The sequence below is a fragment of the Toxotes jaculatrix genome, chromosome 22 (assembly GCF_017976425.1).
Source record: "Toxotes jaculatrix isolate fToxJac2 chromosome 22, fToxJac2.pri, whole genome shotgun sequence".
Classification (NCBI taxonomy): Eukaryota; Metazoa; Chordata; class Actinopteri; family Toxotidae; genus Toxotes; species Toxotes jaculatrix.
In genome coordinates, this window is record NC_054415.1 from 6,986,388 (window position 1) to 6,999,264 (window position 12,877).

The following is a 12,877-nucleotide window of genomic DNA, read 5'->3' on the forward strand; positions in this document are numbered from 1 at the left end:
TGTCTGAGCACAGGTTGAATGAAGTTCCACTTCTCTCCACCCCCACAAAGAGGATTTTTCATGGTCCTTTGGGCGCACCATCATCCCTCTTTTTTCCTCCTCCTCAGATAACCCCATTCTAGCAAACTAATTATTACTAAAGTCTTAAGGAAGATGTGTGGGAGTGACAGAGGACAGGCGAGAGGAAAGGGAAGGAAAGCAAAGGAACAGAGAGATCACAGAGTCTGGTCGTTTAGTCCTCAATGCCATCCTTCAGCTTCCCTGCTGAGCATACGGCAAAACACACATCAAAAGAACACGAGTGCACGCATACATACACACCTGCAGCGCCCTCACTGCGCTCGGATGATGTTCGCTTGAAGTAAAAGCGTTGCACCCACTGGACTGTTCAAGGCTAGAGAAGGATTCTTTAAAAAGGATGAGAGGCGCCAGGAAATCAATCTCAGCAGCAACACTTCATAAACACTGCTGTTTATGTATGTGTACTGCGCACACAATGGGCCTCAGAAGAACCTCATATGCATTTTTCAAACAGTATGTAAATACGTTTTCCCACAACTTCAGGAACAAGACAGCAGCCTGTTCCTTTTTCTGTTCCTCACTTTCTCTACCTCGCATACAATCCATCCAAACCCCAAGATATTAGGAAGATCACATCTATTGCGCTATTATTTCTAACCCTGTCTCTCGGTCTACCTCTGTCCAACTGAAATAACGTACAGCTCACACATAAACAAGACATACAAAGGTGCTTTCAATACAACCAGCTCCCTGACCATCAGCCTACTCACCAGCATATCTGTGGCATGAAGGTAGTGCTTGCTTGCCATGTAGGCCTCCAGCCGTTGAGGAACCTGCTTGATGCTTTCAATTTCATCCAGCAGCTGGAGGACATGCTTGTGCTCAATGCCTTCTATCCACAGCTTCCTCAGCTCATCCCGTTTGCAGTGGAGAAGCATCTTACAAGACAGGAGGTTCTCCTTCACCTGCAGGATGGAGGGAGTTGAAATCATACGAGTGAGACACAACACCAAACTTGGCCACTAGGCACATTTTTGTAGTGGTAGTATCTTTGAACAAAAGCATTTTGGAAGTGTGGAACAAACTGTTAGGAGTAAGTAAGTATAGGTCAGTGCCTACTCCTGAATTCTCAAATCATAGAAGTATATTTAAAGATCACAGTTTACTTCCAGAATAGTTCTGTGAAGTAATTTTGACTGCACTTCCTGTTGACCTGAAACTGTAACCTGTAAATAATGTACCAACATTGGCTGTTGTAAAATACCTTTTGATTAATTCTTAGTGTGACAACTAAAACCATGCAAACTTCTTAATAATGTCAAGAATATGCTAAGTTTAATCTCATGAGCTAACAGTTTACTATCAAATGATCTCTGAAATGGTAGTGAAATACAGAGAGGAAGTAAGTGAAACTTTTTGAAACACTGGTGTGGGAAACATTAATCATTTTTTGTTATTTTTGTGCTTTAGTACATAATGTGCTGAAACAACTGGCAATTACATTACAGGCCCCGCACACCCACACAGGTGTTTACACTGGATGAATAAACCTCAAGCTGGAGTGGGGCAGATCTATGCTGGGAAATTTTCACACATATTTTTCACAGAAGACATTTAGACAAGTCACATTAAGAAAAACACAGGTATAAATTAATGATGACTGAATTCCACTTAGCTGCTCTGGTTTCTAGGTCCAGGTATTGTGCATGCTGGTTCACTGTCACTGATTACTGAGGCACTTGAATAGACATGAGTCATCTTTCAGGTTATTAGTAACACCTGTGCTCTTCCTGCTACTAAAAGTCAAAATGTCTGCTGTGAAAAAGCCCCATGGAATGGTGTAAAGAAACTGATGTAATGGTTACACCATCATATAAAGACAGACCTGGGAAAGCACACCTTGGTTAAAATAAAGTTTTACCCTGATGAAAAAAAGCACTGGGAAACTAGGTGACTTTTTTGCCAAGTCTGTATTGGCTTGCTCATGAAGGGGACCGAGGGGCTGACCTCAACATTTCGAATAATTTTATCAAGTGTGATAGAGAAAATTACGTCCACGGGGCTATGGGTTCTGGACTTCAGCTGACAATTGTTAAGTAGGCAGTTTTCTTCTTGGGTGAACAGGATTTGCGTTAATTAAGTCAGTCTTTCAGACTTGGAGAATAAAAAAAGCCTAAAACTCTGATAAGAGACGTCTATGAAGATTCTCAGTCATCCAGGTCATAGTGATCCAAGAGGGGTTTATTTGAGGGCAACTGGACTTGGTTGTAGATACTTGAAGACACTTCATCTCTCATCAAAGCGTTGTCTTCAGTTCTGACTGACAGGTGGAGAGTCCAGGTATTTAACCTCTGTGGTTTTGTTATCAAGGTCATTGATGTCACTAGGTTTTGTAGGTGCTCCTGGCTGCGTCTACGATCCCACTTATCTCCCACCTACAATTCTGTCCTTTCACCCCTTCCCAGGAGACTTAACAACCATTCACACTTGGCCTCAGGTGACTTCAATGACTCTAAGGACTGATGTTACAACAATCAGGAGCAATGGCCGTGATAATGAGCCAACAGAGGTTAAATACATGGAGCTCTCCACCAGTCAGTCAGAAACGAAGAAGTCCCTTGGATGAGAAGTGAAATAACTTCAAGTATTGCCCCCAGGTGCCCCTAATTACAAAAGAGACAAACAAATATTAATGAAAAAAAGCTTTTTCTGTTTTGTTTTTAATTACACAGCTTAGAGTCACCGCTCTAAAATCCATCTGAAACAATGTAGACATGAACTCTAACGATAGTTTTCACAACCCTCCAGGTTCATTTCACCCAGTGTCCATTTCTGAAAACGTGTCTCTGATTTCTACCTGTTTGATCTTGTTGCGGGAGCTGGTGATGCGCTCTGTGATGCTCTGGTATGTCCTGATGGCAGTGGTGAGTTCGGCATAATGCTGAACAATCAGCTCATCTAAACCCCTGTCGCATGTCTCAAATGCCTCTTCCAGACGACCCTTCTCTGTCTCCCTGTCCTGCACATCATCACTGCTGGACAGAGTCCTGCATCAGGAGAAGAGGAAATAGAGCAGTAGGATTCAATCCAATAACTAAATTCACATCAAAAATATGAATGAAGCACCAGTGTTATGAGACAGGCAATTACAAATTGCCTGTCGAACTTTTTTTTTTTAATAGATTTTCAGTGATGAATAGACCCGTGTAGAGATATATATCACAGTGCTCCGACAAAACAAACTGTAGTCAAACTTTAACACCCACCCCCAAACAAGTCGTTTCACTACACTTTGATAAGAGTCATCTCTAAAATCCATGTGATTAACCATGTGAAAAAGTATAGCCCAGTGCTCTTTAACGAATAATCACTGAGCCTCAAATGGTAAAAGGCACACACCATGACCAAGTCAGATTCAACCTTTTCTCTTCTGCTTTACGAGAAAATAAAACAGCTGTTATCATTTACCAACATATAATATCGGAATTAAAAATACTAAATGTGTGTGCTTACATTTCTTTCACACAATTAACAACACAGGAAGGATGTAGCTAGCATAGCTAACTTAGCATTAAGGCTAGCTGTCAATTCGTCTGAGTCCAAATACGAGCACGTTTCAAGGGCTGTCCGACTTCTCGCCAGTCTATTAACTTTATTTAGAGAATGCGACAAACCTTACCTTATGACAGAGATGAGCAGACCTGAAGGGTCTTTGTTTTTGCTTACAGCACTCCTGTATCTCCCTGCATCAGCTGCCATTTTTCCAGCTGCGGCACCCAAACAGGAAGGCAGAAGCGCGAGGTCGTACGACGGAATTCTGGGAGTTGTGGTTTGATCGTGGAACTTAACGCCGCAACAGTGATGCACATCTTCTATGACTCCTGCAATCACAAATGTGGAACGAATGGTGTAATTACATTGACATGGGGAATGAAAATAACTGGATGCTAAAATGTTTCATGGCAGACATCTCCTATGTTGTGCGACATTTTTTATATTCTTTTTTCAACACATTTTACAGCACAAATATCACAACAGAAAAAACTGTTTCACTGTAACACTTTCACTCCAGTCGTTTTGAAACTGATAAAGGAAAGGTTGAGCAGAGGAGAAAAGAGAGGGAGACAGTGTGTCAGTGAGTTAATAGCCTCCCCCATTTAGAACATATAGTGCTGGATTTGGCGGGGCTCTCCTGTGCTGTATCTCTGACGATCTCTGCTGTAGCAATGAGAATGAGAGAGGGCATTGATTCTGGAGCAAAAGAGGTCGATTCCCAGCAGCCCGGGCCCTGATTGATGCACTGGTGGACTGACGAGATAACATTGTGGGTGATCTTTGTGCCTCTTCCGAAAAAAAAAGAAGAAACAATCGCTGTGTCATGCGGGAGCCACTGTTTTTCTTTTGAAGGCACCTGGCTTCCCAGATCTAAGTTTAATTTTAAACTTCTTATCACCTTACCTAGGAGCCCATGTCCCATCAGTCCAACTAATTTACTGTCCTTTTTTTCTCCAGCAATGCAGCTCCAAGGTTATTTCTTTCAGGTTGATATGAACCCTAAGCGATTGCTTTGACTGATCTGACCTGTGTGTGGATTAAATACAAAGGCAATTAGATCTATGTATGACATGTCTTAATGATCAGTTAACATACAAATCTGAAGGCAGGTGTTGCATCTCAGTTGCTCCGTGTCCTTGATTTAGTGTTCAGAAAAGAAAATATAAATTCTGTAAGAACTGACTTTTACAGCTCTTTGAATAATGGTGTAGCCACTTTACCAAATTAACTATTTTGCTTAAGTTTTAGTACATAATTTTAGTAAGACACATCAGACGATATGCATTAAGATAAGAGAGAAGCTCTTAGCAAAAGCATACATTCAAGCAGGTGCTTTCCCTCAGATATGGCTCTTGTGCTCATTAAATAATTGATGATCTTGGTCATGGGAACATATTTTTATGTAATTTTTGGGTTGTAATTAACTGAGAGTCACTGTTAATGTACCTTATGCTAATAGCTCTAATAATTATTGTGAGAGAAATAAAACGTGAAGATAACAAGGCTGTGTAAATACAGTACATCCTCCTCTCATTTACATCCCTTGGAAACTTGTAACAAAAAGTCATCCCTTGGTGATTAGGAAGAAACTTCTTTACTTGTTTCCATGGAAATGTGGTTGAGGGAAATAGCAAGAGCTTTCACTTAATCTCAAACTGGATCAAATAGAACATGTGTCTTGTATCTCCAGCTCAATGCACCACCTGCATTAGGATACAGCAATTCATACTTAATTTATATTCTAGGTTTAATCCCATTCCCTTTCCAGACACGCTCAATTCAGCTGATATCTTTATTGAGTAGAGCACTCGATTTTGCAGAAATGACACAGAAAGAAGTGAAATTAGATGAAGATTTATGGATGCCTAATCAACTCAAATATCACAAGATCAAGGCAAAGTAAGAGATATTGGCAAAAAGCAGCAATGATAAAGGTTAAGTGGGTAAAACAAGATGAAAAACTATATATTCACACTAACCACATTTTGGAACTAAATAACAGACTAGTTTTCAAATTGATCACATTTACTTCTTGTTTTTGGAGAATCTCATCCTGTAGGAGAAAATGTGATCTTTTAGTTGCTTTGAGGTAGCAGGTTTTCCAGCCAAGAAAAACAAATTTCTTTTTTTTTTTGCGCGGGGAAATGTTAAAGCGGCAAATGTTAACTGATTCACATAATTGTACAAATGGATGCAAAAGGGCCCTGCAAGGTGTGAGAACAAGATGATAGTAGGCAATGATGCAAATTATATTCACATCATCAGATATTTTAGGTGGCAGTTACATATGAGAAAAACGTGAAAGGACACTGAACACGCAGGAAAATCAAGTTTTGTCACTGAATGAAAAATTACCAGTAAATTCACCAGATCACCAAGCAACATAATTGCTTAGTATCAAACTCAGGAGTCAGTTTTAATAATAATCCTGTCACAAACAACAAGCAAGGCCCTGTACACGCTCCACCACTCATTAATATCTCTGTTCCATAAGCACTGTATTCAATACAGCCTGAGGCTTTTCAGACAGTGCCCTCGGGGCATTGCTGCACATTCTAATGCTTTATTACGTAATCTGGAATAATGAAGTCATTGCAGAGGTGAAAGAGACCCCTTGGGGGGATCTATCCATAACAACATGACACAACGTAAAACATCTGAACACCCATTATCTCAGAGTACTACAGAAAATTAAAATGAATTAAAATTCAGGATCTGAGAAAATACTGCGTGTATTATACTGTGTTGTGTGATCAAATGTATATAATACGTATATACTGTCAGCCATGCTGGTACATTGTTTTATATTAAAAATGTTTATTTGATCAAGGTTTATATTGTGTAAAAAATTTGAACAAGTCCTCTGTGTATAGGGAATTTCTCAATGATATTACAGTATACACCACCGCAATGAATTCTTAAAAAGGTTTTTATTGATTTACGTTTGCACAGCACCCAAAACATATACAAAGCAGAAAACACAAAAGTCAACAGAAAAGAGTATTATAGAAACTGTATTGGATTACTGTTTGTGTATAATATATCGAGTTTACAGGATGATTCTTATGAACTGTCATTCCTTATAATATCCTCTCTCCTTGAGGCATGTCAGCTGCCGTATGAGTTCCTGAAATGCATAAAGTATTATACAAAACAAGAAAGTTATAATTATGAAGAAATCTGAATTCCCTCAACACACTGACAGTTGAACTTTTTTCTATCTACTTCTAAATCAATATACGTAAATAAAATGACTGATTTAGTGACCGCTTGCTAGAATCCCTGCTGTTGATGGAGCATATAAACTTGCCCTTTCTCCACACACACACACACACACACACACACACACACACACACACACACACACACACACACACACACACACAAATATGTATATAAATATTAATTTTCTTTAGGATGCTCTTTAGGAGTTAGTATCTTTCATAGTGGAGATCACAAAGTACAAGAAAAAGAACTACTGTAATAGTAATAGCAGTAATGCTGCAAACAGTTGCAAACAAGTGTAATTAACTGAAAGAAGGGAGGTAAATGAGATGTATTATCTCCAAAATGTATCAGCCTCTGTCGAGGACAGTTAGCATCTGCTCCTTGTGGAGCTGACAATAATCACCAGATGGTTATATGTTTTCTACTCACCCTACCTTTTCAGTGCTTCTGCTCACCTCTGTTGCCATTGAGCATTCTCAGTTTGCCCCTGCATGTCCAACCCTTCCATGTTTCATCTATCTTCTGTCTTTGATTGTCTACCAGTTTGCCTTAGCTCTTTGATTTTGTTTTTCTCTTCTGACTGGCTGCCAGTTACCAAATGTAAGTGTCTCTCACTACCCATTAATTATTATCTCTGCCAAGGAGGTTATGTTTTCATCTGTTTCTGTTGGTTTGTTTGTTTGCTTGTCAGCAGGATTTTGCAAAAAGTACTGAACCTGGTCCCTTACCCAAGTTTGGTGGAGGGATGGGACATGGGCTAGGGAAGAACCCATTAAATTCTGGGGCAGATCTGGTTAAAGAGGCGGATCCAGATTTTTTTTTTTTTTCACTTTCCTTAACATTGTGAGAATTAGGGTATTTTTCTCTTTGGCGGAGGTATACGCTCCACTGAGTGCTGACTGTTGGCTCCCTTTTGGATTTTCCCATCTCCTCTACTGTTAGTAGAAGGCAGAATCAGAAAATAGCAAAACTCAAACACCTATCACGGAAAATGAAAGTGGACAACATTTGTTGTTTACTCATTAATTCCCAGGATTAGATGTTCCACTGTACAAATAACAAAATCCACCTCAGGAGAAATATCAATGAGGTGTTGACTGTTAATGAGACACAAAGTGAGTAAAGACAAGGACAAACAGAGAGATCCCCCCTCAAAAGTGTTTTATACAGTTTCAGAAATGATGAATGAAAAAAGACAGGTGATGACTCAGAAGACAAACAGTGAGTTAATGGCAGAGGAAGACAGCAGGATACAGAAATTGCAGATGAAAGTCAGGGGAGGCTTGTGCAGATGATCCAGCCTCAGCCAGCCCACTCTACACTGTGAGACTGAGTCTCAGGATGCCAGGCAGGAGCAGGCAAAGGTTCTCAATGGGAATATGGCCACTGAATTTGGCCATGTAATGGTTCTCTGTTTCCCTCTCTCTCCTTTTATTCTCTTTTCAGCTCTATTTACATTTAGGTCTTTGCTTTCTCTGATGGGTCTGACAACTCATTCTGCACTTTTACATGAATCTGATGATAATGTTCCATTATTATTCAGGCTACATATTTTACTCTTTCCATCTCTCATAATGTTGTTATTGTTTTGCTTTTCTCATTTTCTCTTTTTGTCAGCTCGAGATGAGCAACAACACATAAAAAAAAAAAGAACATTGTACTGAGTTCAATCACCGACTTAATAAATAATTAAATCTTTTTTTCTGTAAGTAGACTGCCAGCTCTAAACAGCTTTAATAGATTTCTGGCAGATGAAATGCTGAATAGCTAAAACCAAACGCCTAGTCAAACTTTTACCTTTGACCTGGCGCGTGATTGAAATCATACCTTGTAAACATTACAGTGTCATCAATGTGTGACAGTTTATAGCAATATTTTGGTACAAGATTATTATGACAGGTGTCAAATACTATGTTGGAAAATTGCATCAAGTGGGACAAGCAGTGCTGCCACACTCCCACTCAACCGCTCACGAGCAAAAGCCAATGAAAATCGCCGATGTAAGGACGGAATGATGCTTCTGTCCAATCAACTCGCGTGTTCTTCAAGCACGTCATGCTAGGGAAGTGCGGACCTGCTGAACCAGTGGCGTGCGGGCCTCAGCCAGCCATACCTGGCTCTAACGCAAGTAAACTGTTCAAAAACAAAAGCGGATGCCAGTGTTCCCCTTTACATGTAGATAACTGACACTTTGACAGCCTGCGGTCAGACAATGGGCGCGAACAACAGTACCCGTCGCGTGTCATTTGAATCAGACGAGAACGAGAATATAACGGTGGTGAAGGGCATACGGGTAAGTCACGTTATACAAACTTGTGCCGGGCGAACAGCTGTTACATGAGCGCTTTAATCCTGCATCGGGTAATACAATGATGAAGTAGTGTAGTGAAGAAGTGTAAAGGTAATCCTATGCTATGGCTCTTTAGCACTAAAATCAGCTATGCTACATTGCAAGCAGACTCTTGGCACCCGGTAAACTTTCATTCATTCAGTTTGAAAGCTACATAGCAGGTTAACCTAAAGTAGTGACGAAGTTTATGGTTTAACAACAGGCTAGTTATAAGTCCGTGGTTACGAGACGCTTTAAACTTTTGGATGTCTCTTTGGGAATGTTGATGTCGACGTCACCGGCCACGTGTTCTGCTCTCAGTGTATGAATGAATGAAAATGACTCCAGGCTGTTGCATTCTTGGTAATAGATGATGTTAAAAGTGGAAAGATGTGCACGGTATAAACGTGGCTGGTTATTGAAACGTAGCTTCTGTTACTAGGTGGGAGCTGCCACAAGTTCTGGCATGCCACTGTCAGCTGATGTTAAATATAGACTGAGAGGCTTTAGCTGGTCAGATAAGACTTCAGTTGGCACAGCTCTGTCTATTATTACTCAGTTTGCAAGCCAGCCAGGCGAGGCTATTCTTAACTTTCAGCAAGGTGCAACCCTGATTCTGCCAATGCTATAATGTTTATGTAAACAGACTGAAAACAAAGCTTTTTCTTCCATGGTGGAAGAACAGTGTGTAGTTTTCCATAGGAACACCAGCTTAAAAGTATAGCTTAACATTTTGGTCAGTATTAGGAGCAGGGGGGAAACAGCCCATCCCTGATCACAGCTACAAAAATCTGCCATACTTCCCATACTACAAACAAAAGAAAAAATCACCACAACTGAAAACTGTAATAATGACAAGTTGTGGTTTTACAGGGGGTTATGTACTGTAACTATTTGTATACAGGTATACTGTAATATTTAGTTATGTGAACCTGTTCCTTTTTGAATAAGTCTCCCTGTTCCTCTGAGACTTTCTTCCACTCTTCTTCGCAGCTTTCTGAGAATGTCATCAACCGCATGAGGGAGCCTGCAGCTCCTCCTAAACACCAACATGCTCCTTCTCCACCTCCACCGGCACCTACTCTGAATCCTTCTCCTCTCCGGCGGCCAGTGCCTCCCCTTTTTGACCCGATCACACCCTTGCCTCCTCCCTCTCCTTTTGTAGAGCCTGTTGCACCCCCTGCTCCTCCTACACCAGCTCCATCTGCCACAGAGACTGTGGCTGCACCTCCACAGCCTCCTCCTCAACCATCCTCAGAACAGGTAGCAGTTCCCACCATAACTGACATGGTGTTCCCATCCTCATCACCCCCACCTGCTTCTGCTAGTGCTGTTGCTGCTGCAGCTTTTGAGCCTGTGGCGGCTGCTCCTCCTGCTGCCGCTGAACTGGTAACTTTGCCTACACCACTGCCCCCTCCCTCTGCTCCTGCTCCAGCTGTGGTGGAAGCTGTCACTCCGCTTGCTCCTCCTCCCCTCGTAATCGAACCATCTCCTCCTCCCATAAATCAATCCATTGCTTCTTCTCCTCCAATAATTGAACCTGTTGGTCCTCTACATGTGATTGAATCCATTGCTCCTTCATCTGTAGTTGACCCCATACCATGTCCTCCTTCTGTCCAGATTGAACCCCTCGCTTCTCGCCCACCTCCCAAATCAGAACCCCTCTCTTCCCCTTCTGCTTTTGAGCCTGTGACCATCCCTCCACCGCCCCTCCATCCTTCAGGGGACACTTTGTCCCCGCAGCCTGCTGAGCCATTTGCTGCACCTCCCCTGCCTGAGTTTTCTGCTCCTTGTGAACCAGTTGCACCTCCTCCTCAGCCCCCTGTGGAACCAATATCCCCTGCTCCAGTGCCAGTGCCTGAATCAAGTCCAGTCCCACCACCTCCTGCTGCACCAGCCGGTGAGTTTTATTCCAGGATGCTGTGTTCTGTGTTCATAACATATTTCACAAACAAATGCTAATGAAGGTTAAATGGCGATGAAGGTGTAGGGTAGCTTAATCTATGTTAAGGAATAGACCAGATCCAATCAAGCTGTTCTTAGTTTTCATTGTATTTTTGCTGTTGTGATTTTTGACCTCACAGGCAGCTGGACAAACTTGTCCTTCTAACAAGAGACAGGGGTGAATGTTTATTCATAAAAAAAACCAAAAAACTGGAGAACTAAATTGTTTGTGGTAATTGTTCATTTTATCCTGAAATGTATGGGACATGGTTAATTAGAAAGCAAAGGTTATGAGGAAATGAACTGTCCGAGGATTTATTTTAAGTCCAGCTACATTGAATTTTAATGATGTTTATTGTATGGGTGTTTACTTTAAGCCACCTTAAGCTTTTTGTCTCCAAGTTTTCATGCAGATTGTAATTAGTCTTCATTTTAAAAATGGGCCTCACAGTGGCTTTGGTCATATTATGATTCATTGCCATCCCCTAACTGTTAATGAAATGATTAATTCTTTCTTGTAATAATGTTAATAAATTGATGCTGTAATTAGTGGCCCTCCATTCTGCCTCGTCACTGTGGAGCTAAAGCTGTCATGATAACCCTTCTTCTTCTTCCTGCGGTTTGTGAGAACACTCAAAATAGTGAGGCTAACCTCAGCACTAGCCTCTGTATTTGTTGTATCTGGGTATGTTTTTCTTTTTCTCAACTTTTTTACAATTTCCTTTTCAGTTCGCTCTATAATCAGGATTTTAATTTTACGGAACATCATGTGACAACTTCTATGTTAAAGAGACTCAAAGACACAGACAAACTCACTGTCTTCCCCTCTTCTCTCTTAAAGCGAAGTTTTAGCCCTATTGTCTTTTTAGTGTGGGTGCACGTCCATTATCTCTTGACATATCCGGCAGAGGACATTTGAATGTTACCTGCTCATTACACAGTATCGAATGGGGCGTGGGCGCAAGTTTTTCAGAGGGTGGTATCCGGGGTGTGGGCAGGCTTCCCCATCCTTGACTGTGCTCAATCAGTAAGGTAATTAAAAAAAGGCCAACTTATGCCACGCCACACTGACTCCAGTGATTAAAACGACACCTCTGCAGTTTCACACAACAAACCACCAGGCCTTATTAAGGGAAGGAGGTGGCGTGCGTGTGTGTGTATATATAAAATTTTTATTTGGCCATAGGGCTTCCGTGATATGGCACGGAATTTTATGTGACCCATTTGCCTTTTTGTTTGAGCACATTAGTCATACAGTCGGACAATTAATAGAAGTTATTCATGTACATTTGGCAAAAACATTTTTTTGTCAGTCTGTTTTCCATTAGCTCTGGGGTCACTGTCAGAACAGAGTCTCATATTTCATGTTGAATAAAATTATTCCTCCATTGTTTGTGCTAATTGGGTTTCAGATTAAAAGATAAATACAACACTATCTCGCTTGATTTTGTTAAAGGCGTGGAGTGTGTTGAGCGTAGGTATTATGAGACACTGTCTGCCGCTGTCACGGCACAACACAACAAATCTACTTATCTGTTTCCTCTTTAATTGGTAAGTTATGGATGCAAGATCTAAGCTGTCTTTTGGGGGACGTGAAGCTGTCATTGCTGCTGTGTCTTTCCATTTCCTTTCTTCAGTCTTGAAACACTCAGGGAAAGTTTGAGAGGAGACAAAGGTTTTTCAGAACCAACTCTTCTGTCCATGTTCTTCTGTGTTTGCAGTATTCAGGATAATAAATATATGTTTGCTTTGGCTATATTTTTAAAGTTGCTACACCGTCACCACTACAGTTTCCATCCA

General features: G+C 41.0%; 2 protein-coding genes across 4 annotated transcripts in view; one reads left to right on the forward strand and one right to left on the reverse strand.

Moving 5' to 3' along the window:
- The window catches only part of exoc4 (exocyst complex component 4), a 102,367-nt gene extending 98,580 nt beyond the window's left edge, over positions 1-3,787 (reverse strand). For both annotated transcript variants that reach the window (XM_041030346.1, XM_041030347.1), the window contains exons 1-3: positions 3,701-3,787; positions 2,879-3,068; positions 792-986 (exon numbers count right to left, since the gene is read on the reverse strand). In XM_041030346.1, the coding sequence (XP_040886280.1) occupies positions 792-986; positions 2,879-3,068; positions 3,701-3,780 (465 nt within the window). In that variant the 5' untranslated portion in view covers positions 3,781-3,787. The remainder of the gene's footprint in view (positions 1-791; positions 987-2,878; positions 3,069-3,700) is intronic.
- Positions 3,788-8,865: 5,078 nt separating this feature from the next.
- The window catches only part of chchd3a (coiled-coil-helix-coiled-coil-helix domain containing 3a), a 62,193-nt gene continuing 58,181 nt past the window's right edge, over positions 8,866-12,877 (forward strand). For both annotated transcript variants that reach the window (XM_041030513.1, XM_041030514.1), the window contains exons 1-3: positions 8,866-9,097; positions 10,127-10,396; positions 10,952-11,033. In XM_041030513.1, the coding sequence (XP_040886447.1) occupies positions 9,017-9,097; positions 10,127-10,396; positions 10,952-11,033 (433 nt within the window). In that variant the 5' untranslated portion in view covers positions 8,866-9,016. The remainder of the gene's footprint in view (positions 9,098-10,126; positions 10,397-10,951; positions 11,034-12,877) is intronic.